Source organism: Petaurus breviceps, unplaced genomic scaffold (genome assembly GCF_028583685.1).
Source record: "Petaurus breviceps papuanus isolate PSGF00001 unplaced genomic scaffold, PetGlider_PUasm1.0 90386, whole genome shotgun sequence".
Taxonomy (NCBI): domain Eukaryota; kingdom Metazoa; phylum Chordata; class Mammalia; order Diprotodontia; family Petauridae; genus Petaurus; species Petaurus breviceps.
In genome coordinates, this window is record NW_027187236.1 from 254,190 (window position 1) to 269,463 (window position 15,274).

Consider the following 15,274-nt stretch of genomic DNA (forward strand, 5'->3'; position numbering starts at 1 on the left):
CCTTCCCCCTTGCCTCCTACACAGGCCAATCCCCTTCACAGTCAGAGGAACTGAGAAGCGAGCTAATTCTGGTCCTTCTGTGTCTGAATCTAGTCTTCCTTCCCTTCTTGTCTCCAGTCTTGGGGTAGCTGTAGGGCTGATTCTAACTTCATGACCCAGGAGGGTGGTTGAGGTGGGCTTGGGGTACCTGGGGTGGGAGTGTTGGGGATTTAGGCCATTTTGTTAGGGTCCTGTGTGGTGCCCTACAGGGACCGCTGGTCAGCGGTCTTCTCTGCCCCCCCCTTCCCCCCTCCACACCCCCACTGAGGAGGAGGGCCAGGGCCCCAACAGTTGTCGGAGAAGGCAGAAGAGCTCCTTCCGCTGGCAGGAAGTGGTTACCACCTGGGGGGGGGGGAAGGACAAATAAAGCAGCTTTTCCCTTACCCCAAAGGGGTATGGAGGCGCTGGGTGTCAAGGGGCCACCTCAACTTGCACCCATCTCTTGTCACCCCAAATTTCGGTCCTGGGCAGGAAAGCAAGTGCCTCTGACCTTTTAGAAAAACTCTTGGCAGTCCTCTTCCCCTTGGGGCGGACAACAGGCTGGGGGGTGGGGTGGGGTGTGTGGTTCAACCGCCCCAGGGCAGTGTTTAAGAAGCAAACGGAGTTTGAGTCTGGGGGTGGGGGAAGAGACGCTGAGAGTGGGTGTCCCAGCCTCGAACCCTTCCTTGTTGGAAGAGGTACACTCGCAGTATGTGCCAGCCACTCACAGATACTAGGGGTACCCAGGGCAGAACAGCCAAAGCCCAAGCATCTTCCCGGCTGCCCCTCCCCTCTGGGCCCCGGTTCCTCCCCCTGCTCTCCCCTCCCCCTCCTTCCCTTCGTGATCTCATTTCTGTTTTCTCTCTGACTTCGGCGGGCCCCACTGGGCACTGAGCCGAGGGGTCCCGACCCAGCTGCCCGCAGGGCGCACGGACTGGCTGGCCGCAGTGGCACTCTGGGGCCAGCGGGGGGCCCCCCCTCCTTCCCGGCTGGAGCACGTGCGGAGCCCGAAGCCTTAGTACCAACCGGAGAGACGGAGCGGGTACCTCGACCAAGGCAGGGGCGCTCGCCAACCTCCGCTCCCCGCAGTGCTACCTGCCATCGCTGCCTCCCAGGCCACGGCCATGGCCTCTCACGGGAAATTGAGGAAGGAGCGAGGGTCGCTGACTGACTATGAGTCTCAGGTCAAAGGTGAGAAGCGTAGGAGGCCGTCAGTGCCGACCGGGTCACAGTCATGGTCAGGGTCGGGAACTCGGTGCAAGAGAGAGACAGCCACCCGGGGCACTTTGCACTCCCTTTCCTCCTTGTGCCTGCCCTCCTTCCTCTCTGGGCTCCTCGGGGCCTGTCACCCCTTCCTCTTTCCCCTCCCCCCAGTTTCCCTGGGGTGATCTCCCTCCAGGCCTCATTTCCTTGGGGCCAATGAACAGGCAGTAAGAATTTGAGAGAATAAGCATTTTAATCACCTGTTGTCCAGGCACTTTTTACAAATATTTTCTCATTTGTTCCTCACAACAGTACTGGGGAGGTAGGTGCTGTTATGATCCCCGTTTTACAGTTGAGGAAACTGAGGCAAGCAGAGGTTAAGTGCCTTGCCCAGGGTCCTACAGCTAATAAGTGTCTGAGATCATATTTGAGCTGAGGCCTTTCTGACTCCAGGGCCAGGGCTCTCTCTGTGCACTGGGATGCCCCCAGCTACCTCTATACAGTCTTAGGAAAGGCTGAAGTGGGGCCAGCCATCCTCCCTCAAAGTCTGGCCTAACACGCTCACAAATTATGACCTGCTAGGCTTCTCTGATTAAATCCCTTTAGACCCTGTGTCTCCCTGCTCTACCCTACAAATGGGCATAGAGGCAGCCCATAGATATCAATGGCAGAAAGAGGAACTCAGCATAGCCCCTGGCACTGAGCTATGAGCTGAACCACTCCAGAAGTTGACCCAGTTCTTCCTCAGAAACCCGATGGGGTTGCTATGATGGTGATGCTTCTCTCTCACCTTCCACAGGCCTCCCCCTCCCCCCAAGAAAGCATGACCCTGAAGGGCAGAGGGACAGGAACTCTCCTCTCTCTAGGGCTAGTCTTCCTCCATGCAAATCGCATGAACATCTCTTTTAAAAGTTCAGCAAGAGAGGGTGGCAGGAGAATGGGATGCAGTGACCGGTACATAGGAGGCACCAGACACAATCTTGGAGTCAGGAGGGACTGTCCGGCCCAGCTCTAAGCTGATTAGGAATCAGCATCCCCAACACCAAGGGCATCCAGTGACCACTGGGGGACCCAAAAGGTCCTGGATACAGAGTCAAAGGACCTTGGTTCCAGTAGTGGCTGAGTAACCACTGAAGTTGATGGCCTTGGGCAAGTCACAGCCTCAGTTTCCTCATCTATAAATTGAGAGGATTGGATTATGATCCCCAAGGTCCCTTCTGGCTCTTAATCCCATGATCCTCTGACATCCAGAGATAGCCCATTCTGATCTTGGACAGCTCCAACTGAGCCAAAATCTGCCCTCCTGCAATTTCTACTCACTGTACCTAGTTTGGGCAAAATACTGAATCAGATCCCTCTGTCACTTCCCTTCAAATACTTGAGGCCAGCCAGACCTTCTTCTGCCCCCTCCCTCCTTTCTTTAGTCTAAAACAGTTTTACACATTCTTTTAAAAATTGTTTTTGCTTTTTTGGAGGAGGGAAGGCAGGGCAAAAGGGTTAAGTGACTTGCCCAAAGTCACATGGCTAATAAGTATATCAATTGTGTGAGGCCAGATTTGAACTCAGGTCCTTCTGACTCCAGGGCTGGTGCTCTATTCACTGCACCACTTAGCCACCCCTAGTTTTACACATTCTTTAGCCAGTCCAGGCATGGCATGGTCTCCAGGTTACTCTCCTGTTCTCCGCTCTTGAGTTCTTGGCATTTTTGCTGAAATGTGGTCTTGGCATTAATCCTACTGGCCACCCTCCCACCTTCCCAGCTATCCCCAACATGGCTTTAAAAAAAAAAGGTCCTTCCTTTGTCATTGGGCTCATTCTGGGCCTTAGCCTTAGTCTCATTTACCAGCCTGGAGTGCTTCTCAGTGGAGGGGGCTGTGGGTATAATAAATGGGTGGGAGGGCAGTGGTTGGTTACTACCAAGACCCTTGGGAAATTTGAAGAGGCAGGGCGGCTAGGTGGCCCAGTAAATAGAGCACTGGCCCTGGAGTCAGGAGGACCTGAGTTCAAATCCAGCCTCAGATACTTAACACTTACTAGCCGTGTGACCTTGGGCAAGTCACTTAACCCCAATTGCTCTGCCTTCCCCCCTCCAAAAAGAAAAAAAAAAAGAAAAAAGAAATTTGAAGAGGCCAAGATTATCCTTGGGTACCCTCTTCCTTTCCATTCGGGGTCTGTGTCCCTAATCCTCTAAAGCCCACTCAGAGTTTCACAGGGCATACTCCTCCCAATCTCCAATATGATCCTGGTGCCATTGATGGGCACAAATAAATAGAACTTCTCTGGATGTCATCACTTTGTTTGAATTCACAAATCTGCTGCCCTCCAGGCCAAGCCACCTAAAGCATGCTGGAAAATCCTATTTAACCTTTGGACTGAAGACTGAACCGTTTGCTAATAGTTTGCTAATGGTTTTCCTTGCTAAGGAGACTAAGCAGTTTTAACTTGTAAGTGTCCACAGAAAGTGTGTTTATGGTGTATCTATATTGAGAAGTGTTATCAAATACATGTGTATATGATATGGTGGTGGTGGTGGTGGTGGGGTGTGTGTGTGTGTGTGTGTGTGTGTGTGTGTGTGTGTGTGTAGCAGTGACCAGCGACCATCATTTTTGCCATCTATCACATTGTCTCAAAGAGGAAAAAAAGATTCTCAAAATGAAATTAAGTTTGTCACTTTTTATCTTTTAAAAAGTGTCCATTTCTTAGGACCTATGGGAAAGTGGCTACAGGCAATTACGCAAAGCTTGGAAATTTCCCAAAGTCCTGGGACCCTAGAGAGTGGTACAATTTGGTGTGGCCCTCTAACAAGGTCTAAAGTGGGGGTTTGGGTGTGGGCGTCCACCAAGGAAGTCTGAGTAGCAAATTCCACAACAGGAATCTAGTACACACCTTCCAGAATGACATTCTTCCAGAATGGCTCAGGCACTTGGGAGTTCAAAGGGCTCCTGGTCCAGGTCACATCTGAGCAGCACCCCCACCATTCCAAGACCTTGTTTGATAAATGGAGGAGAGGGAATGTGTCTATTTCACAGCTTTAGAGTTGGAAGGGACATCGGAAGCCACCATGCCACCATTCTGTAAGGGGGGGAAACTGAAGCCCAGGAAGAGAGGTGACTTACCTAAGTTCCCACAGGTGATGAGTATCATCTGAGGCATCCTTTGAACTGATGCCGACACCCTCCCCATGGTACTGTGCTCTCCCTCTGCTGGAGGTGTGTGGTTCAGTAAGTATCAATAGAGACTGGCAAGGGGGCACATATTGCTTAGGGCTTTTGCTTGAGCTGACAAATGCCTCTCTGGCCTTAACAACAGAACTATAAGCCTGCAATTGGAAATCTTATTTTTGCTAACGTTCTTCCTTAGTGGGTGATTTGCCAGCCTTATCTTGGTGGGATGTTGGCACTGTTAGGTGGGGGTAGAAGGAGAGTTTTTAGGGCATCTGATGGAAGCAGGGGCCTAAGGGATCCTGCTGTGGGGGGAAGGGGAGGGAGATGAAGTGGTAAACGCTGGAGGCCAGCTTCAGGACAAAGTGGGATGGGGGGAGAGCCCTGGCTGGTACCCGAGGGGAAGGAAATAGTTATGTCTAGAGAGGCAGCCCAGGGGCTTTCCAGAGCTCAGGGACAGGAAATGAAGGAGGAAGGGAGTTTGGCTGGGGCTGGAGGCCCAAGGAGGTCTCCTATGGCCCTGCTTCTTTCCTAGTATGCCCACTCTTACCTTCCTGTACGGCTGAGCAAGAGTCCTGTCTGGCTTCAGATCTGGAGTGTGGTGACCTGGAAGGGAGGTGGGGTCCCTCACCACATCAATATTGTGGCAATAAAGTCCCCCTGAATTTAATTTGAATATACACTAGAAGGGAATGATTTAGTAGGAAGCAATTTGGTAAATGGCAAAAGTGTGGGACTCAGCCAGAGTCCTGGGTTTGAATCCTCTCTATTTACAAGCTAACATTGTTTCCGTGAGTAAATCATAGATTGTTGATGAGCTTTGGTTTTTTTGCTCTGTGAGGTGGAGATAATGTGCCTCAAAAGGTCTTCATGAGGGTCAAATGAGATCATGTCTGACAAAGCTCTTTGCAGCCTCAAAAGTTCAATGATCAATGGGAGGGAGAGAATGGAGGTCCTGAAGTATCATCTTGTCACCTCCCCCCTCCCATCCCCATCCTGTCCTGCTCCCAATACTCTGTGATTCAATGAGACAATGAGACCCTCCATCTCTGGGCTCCGGCCATTCTCTCTGGCTGTCCCCCAATGCTGCCCCTCCTTGGCCCTGACCACTGACCACACTGGCTAAATCCCACCTCTTACAGGAAGCCCTCCCCAACCCTCTGAATTCTGATGCCCTCCCTCTGGTCATTATTTTCTGTTTTTTCTGTATAGAGCTTGCTTTGTATATATCCCAGTAGATTGAGTGAGAGCCCCTTGAGTGCAGGGCCTGGCTTTTGCTTAGCACATGGGAGACATTTAATACATTCGTCTGGACTGACTGTTGAGAGGCACCTGTAATAGTTTTTTGTTTTTGTTTTGGAGGTAGAAGGCAGGGTAATTGGGGTTAAGTGACTTGCCGAAGGTCACATGGCTAGTACATGTTACGTGTCTGAGGCCGGATTTGAACTCAAGTCCTCCTGACTCTAGGGCCAGTGCTCTATTCACTGTACCACCTAGCTACCCCTCCTGTAATAGTTCTAATAGTTGGGGCCCGAGTTAGGAGGAAGGATCAGGGATCAGAAGCCACAGAAGAGGCCTTATCCCCTGCTAATAGAAGGGCTGGTGATAGCAGTGATGGACCAGTCAATGATGCCTCGAGTGATCCTAGCCCAAGCCTCAATGAAGGCTTCACTCAAAGGCTTCACTGACAGAGAGGGCTGGGTGAGGAAAGCAGTCAGCTTTGGACCTGAATGGGAAGTTCCGGTAGGCCCTCCAGGGGCTGATACAGGCTGACAGTTGAGAATGTTCGTTTAGTTTTCAGTGTGAACCTTTACACCTTAGAATTCCACAACCCCTACAAAGCAGGGATTTATATAGTTTTGTTGAGGTTCCCCACCCCTGCTCTAGACTAAAGAAACTGTTTTTAATCCAGAATAAATTTCCAAGGGTTTCCTGCCTAGAGACAGTTAAACATTTACCAGCATACCCCAGGTTAGGGAGAAAGTGCTTTGTAACCCTTTAAGGGCTGTAGAAATGAGAATTTTCTGTTAAATGGGACAAGGGCCAGATTGGCCTCCGAGGGAGACTACAGCAGGCCTGGGACAGGACTGGGGGACACAGGGCAAGGGTTCTTTGAGAGAGGAGATGAGAACAGAACCTGACCAACATTGCTGGGGCATCTGCTGTGAGCAGGTCCCTGTGCTAGGCACTAGAGACAATATTTGCGGTTCAGTTGTTTTCCCATCTGACCCTGTTTGAGGTTTTTTTGGCAAAGATACTTGAGTGTTTTTTGCCATTTCCTTCTCCAGCTCATCCTACATATGGGGAAATTGAAGTGACTCTTCCAGGGTCACACAGGGTCACACTTGAGCTCAGGAAGAGAGAGGAGTCTTCCCTACTCCATGCCTGGCACTCTGCACTGCAGCCTCACCTGGCTGCCCAGAGACAATACAGAATTGTGCTAAAACCTGTTCTCTGCCCTCAGGGAGCTCATTCCTGGAGCTAGCTGGAAAACACAGCTGGGAGGGTGGGGTGGGATGAGGCAGGTCTGGGAAGCCTTTCTAGAAGGTGATAAGGGATTGCTTCTTTGGGAAGGGGAAGGAAGGGAAGGGTATCCTGTGCCTAGGGAAGACTGGCTAAATGCTTGGAGGCCGGAGAGTGCTGTGAGTGAGAAGGCTTGGGCTCCCCCCACCCCTGGTCCTGGGACTTTGAGTTGGGACATCACCCTGGGGCTTGTTTCCCTTATCCGCAAAATGAGACAAAGTAGTCCAGGACAGTTGTAAATAAAGCATTTTGTAAACTTTTAAATACCATAAATATGAATCCAATTATTATTCAATCCCATGAATTTTTATTAGTAGTAAGAAGTAACATTTATATGGTGCTTTGAGGTTTACACATGTCCCCATTCAGTCCTGACAGTGCCCCTCTGACTTAGGCACTATTGTTCCTATTCCATAAATAGGAACACCAAAGTTCAGAGAATTTATGAAACTTATCCAAGGTCACACAGCTACTAAGTATCAGAGGCAGGATTCAAAGCCAGCACTTCTCTGCTTCCTAGGCCCTGTGCATGGAGGCTTCCTCCTAGACTGAAATTCTTCAAACACAGGAACTGAATCTTTTTTCATCTTTGGGTCTCCCACAAGGCTACAATTAGGGTGCTACACTCAATAATTGGGTGTTGGCTTTTGAAGTTAGACCCAGAGTTTCACTGAAACACTTCAGTGTGCCCGAAGATACCCAGGGGTTCCTGACTTCCTGCCAGCCCAGGAGGAGAAGTGTAGGCCTTAGGTGCCTAATATATGCAGAATACTGTCATAGGATTTGGAGAGATGGGAATGTTAGGTAAGCCACAAGATAGGCCACACAGGCCACAGGTCCCTGTTCCTTGTCTAGTGGCAAGAGGGTCATGTAAAGGTCTGGAAAGGAACTCGGAGGCAGCTAGTCCCTTCCACCCCCATTTCCAGAGGAGGAAACTGAGGGAGGAGAAGAGACTTGCCCAGGGTCACACATAGGCTCCCAGATCCAGGGCCACAGGGGACCTCAGAGGCAGCTAGTCCCACCCCCTTCATTTTCAGAAAAGGAAGCAGGCCTAGGGTGGGGAAGGAACTTGCCCAAGGTCAGAGGATCAGTCAGAGCTGAAACAGACCTCTTATTAGGTCCCAGTGAAATTTCCTTCCAGTCCTTAAGTATTAGATACATGTGGGCTTACTGTTCAGGCCTGGAGCAGTTGGCAGGTCACATGGTCTCTGGTGGCAGGGCCTTGTCCAAGAATCCCCTGTATTCTGAGTCTGGTGAGTGGACATCCCACCTTCCTGAAGTCCCCAGGAACAGGGGAGCCACCAGGTAGACCCAATCACTTCTGGAGAGCCCAAATCATTAGCAAGTTTTTCCTGACCTCAAGCTTAAAACTGCAAACCACTGCTTGCTTCCAATTCTGCCCTCTAGAGGCAAGCCAAACTCCTTCCACAGGACAGCCCTCCCTATTGTCACATTCCTTTCCCATTGGCCATCTCTTTGCTTCCTGTGTCGTCACATTGTGAGCAGCAGGTCCTCCCTGTGTGGCCTGGTGTTCTGTGTGCCCTGTTGTGAATCATGACAGTTTTGAGAGATGGCCAGAGAAGCTGGGCACCAAGCAATGATTATACATATTGAGTCCATAGGTCACTGTGGCAGAAGATGGTATGGGGGGGGGGGGAACCTACAGCCTTGAGGCCACATGTAACCCTCTAGATCCTCAAGAGTGGCCCTTTGACTGAATCCAAACTTCCCAGAACAAATCCCCTCTAGGTCCTCAAGGGCAGCCCTTTGAGTCTAGACTTTGCAGAACAGATCCCTCTAGGTCCTCAAGGGTGGCCCTTTGACTGAGTCCAAACTTCACAGAACAAATCCCCTTAATAAAAGGATTTGGTTTATCAAACTTGCTCAAAAGGCCACACCTGAGCACCTGGAAGGTCACATGTAGTCTCAAGGCCGCAGGCTCCCCACTCCTAGGAGAAAAATTTTGAGCTTGGACCTAAAATGGAGAAAGTGCCCTGGAGGTCACTAGATGACTGCAGCAAAGATGAAGAGAAAACATTGTCCAGTTACCCCTTTCACATTGTGAGGGTTAGGGGCACAGCATCTCTGAGATCTGGAAAATCCATGTAATCCAGAGAAGTCTGAATTCGATTTTTTGTTTTACCTTATTGTAAAATTTGGATTGGTATTATACAATACTATACATATACTTGATGTGTTTTTGAGTTTCTAAACTTTTTCTGTATTGTCTGCTGACCTTTGCGTGTCTGTCTGTGGCTTCCTCAAAACTCCCCCAAAATTCCCATTTCTTGTGCTGACCCATAATATAGCAAAACCAAGATGGGGAAAGTGGTGATGTGGAAGGGATAACTGTATAAGGGAAGAAGTGTTGAGTGTGTTAGTGTGGGGTGTGTGTGGGGGGGTCTGGGTGGCTTTGTGTACACCTGGAGGACAAGGCCCTTGTCACCTCACCCTGTTTCCTTATAGCTCATTAGAGCTCAGAGAGCAGGGAAGACATCATGGTATACAGTGGATATAATATTGGGCCTGGTGTCAAAATTGGGTTCAAATTTGACCTCACTTACTAGCTGTGTGACCCTGGGCAAGTGACTTCTCTTTGGGTCTTAGTTTCCTATAAAATGAGAGGGTTGTATTAGATCAAGCCTGTTCCTTTTAAAAAATTATAATAATTTGATTAAAATACATTTTGATTGATAGCTTTTGTTTTTACGTAGACCCATGCTCCTATGTGTGACCTTGGCCAAATGACTTAGTTTCTTCATCTGTCCAATGAAGGGATTGGACTCTAGTCCTCAGGGGGCCTTCTAGCACTAGATCCATAAGCCTCTGAGATGGAAGCCAAGTCTGTTCCTGTTCTTATGTGTTCTCTTATCAGCCCATGGTGGCCCCTTGCCCCCCATCTCTCCCTCCCCTTCCGTCCTTGTGTGTGTCCTTAGCTCTTCAGAGAGCTGACCATCCTCCCCACTGACCCCTGCAGAGATCCGATGGCAGTTGGCAGAGCAGCTTCGGAGCCTGGAGGGCCAGGGCGAGCTTCGGAGGGAGCTGCTTCAGGATCTGGGCGAGTTCATGCGGCGCAGGGCCGAGGTGGAGCTGGAGTACTCCAAGGGACTGGAGAAGCTCAGTGAGCGGTTCCTGGCCCGAGGGGGCCGAACCAGTGGCAAGGACCGGGACCAGCAGAACTTCCGGTATCTGAGGACTGACTAGGGAATGGGGCTGGGGGTAGGGTCCCACCCCAGAGTGTCTGCCCTTAATTGGGTGAAGCCCAGGGCCTGTGGGTGGCGATGGGGGGCCTTGGGTCCTCAGTGCCCCTGGCCCATCCCCTATGTCCCCCCCCCCAGGAAGGAGCCGTCCCTTCTGTCTCCCCTGCACTGCTGGTATGTGCTGCTGCAGCAGACTCGGCAGGAGAGCCGGGATCACGGGGCCCTCAGCGAGGTGCTAGCTGGGCCCCTGACCCAGCAGCTCAGTCACATTGGAGAGGACGTAGGGCGGCTGGTGAAGAAGGTGACCGCCCGGGCCTAGGCGGAGGGGGACCAGGGGCAGAGAGGGCTTGGTGCCAGGGAGAGGATGGTCAGCAAGCCTGCTGAGCTGAGAGTGGATAGCAGAGAAACAGAAGGAAGTGGCCTGCAGGCAGGCTGTATGTGTGTGAGTGTGAATGTGTATGAGAGTGTGTGTGTGTGTGTGTGTGTGTGTGTGTGTGTATGTGTATGTGTGTGTGAACAGCACTGATGTGGAGGCCTGCTTGGGATAGACAGCCCCAAGGCTGCCTCATCCTGGCAGCCTCCCAGCAGGGCGTCCACCATAGCTAGGCCTTGAAAATCAGTGGGCCTTACACAGGGTAGCTTGTAATGTGTGTGTGTGTGTGTGTGGTGTATGTGTGTTTGTATATATATATATATTTGAGTATTTGTATGTTTGTGTTTGTATTTGTGTTTATTTTTGTGTTTGTTGGTATCTATATATTTATGCATATATTTGTATATTTGTGTGTGTCTGTGTTTAAGTGTGTTTGTGTATATAGTTATACATATGTTTGTGTGTGTATTTAAGTGTGTATGTATATTTATTTTTGTATTTATGTGTTTAAGTGTGTTTGTGTCTATATCTGTGTGTGTTTTAGTGTCTGTGTGAGTGTGAGTGTATTGGAAGATTGTGATGAGTCAGACAAGCCAGTGGCTAGACTGACAGGAATGTAGGTGGGCACATTGGGAGCATAGGTGATGGGGCTAGACTGGGGGGCCTCCAAAGCCCAGAGTATGGGCTTTATCAGGTAGGCAGGAGATAGGTGGCCAGAAGCTCCCTGTGATCAGTGAGCCCCACTTCCCTCCTTCCTCCCTAGAGTAAAGATCTGGAACAGCAGTTACAGGAAGACCTGTTCAAAGTGGTCTCAGAGCTGCAGATGGTGAGAAGGGGATGGCCTGGGGGAGGGGGGCCTGCCTGGGCCTTTAAGGGCAACTGTGACCTCAGCCAGTGCCTTTGCTCTTTGGTTTCCAAGGACTCTCCCCATCTCTAAGGCTCTGGAGTCTGGCCCTCTATGACACCACTGGGGTTCTGGTCTAATTGACCTGTGCCTGCCTGGACCAGTTTGCTGCACTGGTCCAGGAGGGAGTGGTCTTAGATCACTGGCCCTCCTGGTCGGCCCTCCCGGCCCCCTAAAAAAGGGAGACTAAGGGGGTGTAGCTTATGGATGGACAAACCCCTTGTGGAAGGAGGTGCCAAAGAAGTAAGTGGTCAGTGCCTTGATTGTACTTTTACTTCTGCTGTTCCTCAGGCCATGAAGACATACCAGACATACAGGGCGGAGAGCGTGAGCTCCGAGGGCAAGCTGAGAGAGGCCGAGAGACAAGAGGAAAAGCGTGCTGGCCGCTGTGGGGAATTCAGCGCCTCGCAAGGCTTAGATGGCCATGGATGGGCTCCTCCTCGAAGAACTTCCCTCAAGAAGGGCGGGCGCCTGATAGAGAAGGTAGGGAAAGTGGCAGTGGGGGCCAGGGCAGCCCAATGGGCAGGTCTGGGGGGCAGGGGGACCCCACTCACCTTTAGGGGGGCAGCCTGGCTTAGTAGAGAAGGGGAAGGGAGGGATCTGGGTGGCCAGGGCGGCCCTATAGTCAGGTCTAGGGGGCAGGGGGACCTTACTCACCTTTAGGGGGGGCAGCGTGGCTTGGTAGAGAAGGGGAAGGGAGGGATCTGGGTGGCCAGGGTGTCCCAATGGGTGGGTCTGGGGGGCAGGGGGAGCCCTCTTGTCTTTATGGGGGCAGCCTGGCCTAGTAGAGAAGGGGAAGGAAGGGATCTGGGTGGCCAGGGTGGCCTAATGGGCGGGTCTGGGGGGCAGGGGGAGCCCTCTTGTCTTTATGGGGGCATCCTGGCCTAGTAGAGAAGGGGAAGGGAAGGGTCTGGGGGACCAGGGCAGTCCAGTGGGCAGTTCTTGGGGGAAGGGAGAGCCCACTTGCTTTTAAGGTGGCAGCCTGGCCTAGTAGGGAAAGGAAAGGGAAGGAGTTAGGGGGCCAGGACAGACCTTGGGAGCAGTGGGGGGCCCTCTTGCCTTCATGGGAGGCAGCCTGGCTTAGTAGAGGAAGGAAATGAGGAATTCTGAGGCAAATGTCACTTGAAGGGGATCAGGGGTCATAAGAGCTGCTTGTGTGACACTGGGTGTTTTGTTGTTTGATCTCTCTGAGCCTTTGTCTGCCTGCCTCTAAAATGGTGTCATCTCTTCTTTCCCTCCCTCCCCCCAGTCCTGGGGAGATAGGGGGAAGGTCTCCAAGTGCCAGAAACAGAGGCCCCTCTAGCCTAGCCTGTTCAGGGGAAAATACACTGCACTGGGAGTCAGATCAGTGTTCAAATTCTGGTTCTATTGTAACTTTGGGGAAAATTTCTTCCCCTCTGTGAGATTCTGTTTCCCCTCCTCAACCTTGTGGAGGGAGGTTGGACTCAGTGTTTTCTTCAAGGTTCTGTCTCCAAGGTTCCAGGCTTATATGACACCCACTGTGTTCTGAACTGCCCCATCCTACCCTGTGGTAGTGGAAGTTGGCTAGAGATGGATAAGGGGGGGGCTAGTGCCAAGATGAGTGTGTGCCCCCTGCCCAGTGGGATCACCAAGGTACCCCAGGCCACTAAGTTCCGTTGGGATTCCTCTGTGCTTCCTGAACAGCGCCAGGCCAAATTCTTAGAGCACAAGCTGAAGTGCACCAAGGCGCGGAACGAATATTTGCTCAGCCTGGCCAGTGCCAACGCAGCCGTCAGCAACTACTACCTACAAGATGCCATCGCCATCATGGACGTGGGTGCCTGGGTTGGGGGCCGGGGGGTGGGGGTGCCGGGAGGGCCCTGCTTTGGTGGCCAGCCTGTTTAAGGACTCTTGGGGATCTTTCCTCTCCAGTGCAGTGATCTAGGCTTCCACCTGGCTCTGAGGAAGGTTCTCCGTGGCTACACGGCAGCCGTGACCCGGGCCAAGACCACCTCTGGTCAAGGCCCTAGCAAACTGGAGGCAGCCTTGGACACCCTGGACCCAGAAGGAGACAAAAGCAAGGTGTTGGAGCTGCATGCCTCTGCTTACTGTCCGCCTCTCCGATTTGAATACCAACCCTATGAAGGCGATGAGGTGAAGAAGGCTCTTGCCCCAGGAAATTCCTGAGCTCCAACCCCAGGGCCCCATTTCTGATCCAAATGGGCTGGTGATCCAGAGGGAGGGAAGAAACAAGCACATAGGGCCTGCCCTTATCTGAGCCTCAGTGTCCTCATCAATAAAGTGCAGGGATATTAAAAGTCCATTTCAATGCTGAGGTTTTAAGGTCCTTGTTGGGCCCGCCTGGTTTCTGTCTTGATAATGGCTGCCCTGCACTTTGCAAATGCTGCCACCAGGTGGAGGTAGTAAGTCACTAACTACGCTTCAATTGGTGGCTTTCTCCCCAAGTCCAATCCAACTGGACAGTGAACATTCCACACCTTCTCTCATATATTAATTCGGCCAAATAGGCCACAAATCCTTTGGAATGTCTGGTCCAAGAACTGAATCTGGTATTATTGGGGCTACTCTGGTTCTGTCATGCGGAATTAACCTCTACAGGTTTACCATTGAGAGCAGATGGAGAACTGAGCTGGCCAGCAGGAAAGGCCATAACCCCAGGCAGCAGGACAGGCGGCCCTTAGTGGGCACTCTCCTCTTGTTTCCTTCTTCTCTGCCCTTGTCTTGCAGGGTTCCTCCCTCTTTTTATTTGGGCCTAGATTTTGCACCCCCCCCCCCATGCATACCCAAAGAAAAGCCATTTCTTAGTTATCTTTCTTATTTCCCCTTGGGTTTTCCTTTAGCAGCTTATAGGAACAGTAATCCCATGGAGTCCCTGATTAGAATCACAGCCTTCTGAAGGAAGTCCAGTCTCTGGGCCTTCCTGGAAGCAGGAAGCTTAGGATCTTGTGATGGACTAACTCTCTGGACCTAATCAGATATGGAGATTTTTTTGGATTCTCTTCCCGCTCTAGGAGGGGAATCAAACTAGCCCTTCTCTTTATGGGGCCCAGACACTTTGTTGTCACTTGGGTTTTTTGTCCAAGCTACAAACTTTCTTCCTTCAGAAAGTTTGGAAGTATTCTGTAGGCTAGACTGACAGGTAATGTAGCTTTTCCAAACAGGACATGAAACAAGTCCTGCTCTCCTCTCTCCATGGGCTCTCCTCGGTTCTCCACGTTTCATATGTTTCTCACAGCTGGGTCCTGTGGTTCCGCCTCCAACCTTGCAGGTGTCAGAAGTCCAGGTGCCTGTAGACCTGGAGGATGAAATCCTTCCTCGAGCTAAGAATATTCAAGCCCGCCTGGATCAACAGAGCATTGAAACCGGGGAGGTAGGAATGTCAGGGGTTCAGTGCCAGGACCCCAGGGCAGGGCATCAGCCCCTCCACACACTCCGCCTGATGGCAACACGGATGTGGCCCTCAGAGCTGTTCCTCTGCACCTTCAGGTCAACAAGACACTTAAGGCGAGCTTGCAGGCCCTGCTGGATCAGGCCTCCTCCGATGACAGTGATGTGTTAGATGCCTTCCAGGCCGGCCCCTCCACTGAATCGCTCAAGTCCACCAGCTCTGACCCTGGCTGTCGGCAGCTCACACGGAGACGGGGTCAGCAGCAGGAGACAGAGACCTTCTATATCCTGGTGAGAGCCACAGGAGTAGGGGGCGACCTGGGAAGCTGGGGCTCTGGGGCTGGCAGGGTCACGGGATTTATGAGCAACCAACCGCTCCATCCCTTGGGCCCCATAGAAATTGCAAGAATATCTGAGCTGCAGAAGCATCCTCACCAAGCTGCAAGCAAAATATGAGAAACTTCAAGAAGCCATTCAGAGAGGTGGGCCTGCCCCCAGCCCCTGCCCCCCCAGCCCTAGCCCC

At 51.6% G+C, this 15,274-nt stretch overlaps 1 protein-coding gene across 5 annotated transcripts in view; it reads left to right on the plus strand.

Annotated features, from left to right (window-relative positions):
• Nucleotides 1-62: 62 nt before the first annotated feature.
• Nucleotides 63-15,274, plus strand: part of ARHGAP4 (Rho GTPase activating protein 4) — a 22,527-nt gene continuing 7,315 nt past the window's right edge. For 3 of the 5 annotated variants that reach the window (XM_069108442.1, XM_069108446.1, XM_069108445.1), the window contains exons 1-10: nt 63-1,209; nt 9,883-10,090; nt 10,244-10,406; nt 11,242-11,304; nt 11,674-11,865; nt 13,048-13,176; nt 13,276-13,497; nt 14,633-14,734; nt 14,851-15,042; nt 15,149-15,233. In XM_069108442.1, the coding sequence (XP_068964543.1) occupies nt 1,143-1,209; nt 9,883-10,090; nt 10,244-10,406; nt 11,242-11,304; nt 11,674-11,865; nt 13,048-13,176; nt 13,276-13,497; nt 14,633-14,734; nt 14,851-15,042; nt 15,149-15,233 (1,423 nt within the window). In that variant the 5' untranslated portion in view covers nt 63-1,142. Of the gene's footprint in view, nt 1,210-9,882; nt 10,091-10,243; nt 10,407-11,241; nt 11,305-11,673; nt 11,866-13,047; nt 13,177-13,275; nt 13,498-14,599; nt 14,735-14,850; nt 15,043-15,148; nt 15,234-15,274 lie in introns of all 5 variants that reach the window. The other 2 variants (XM_069108441.1, XM_069108444.1) reach the window with 1 other exon arrangement.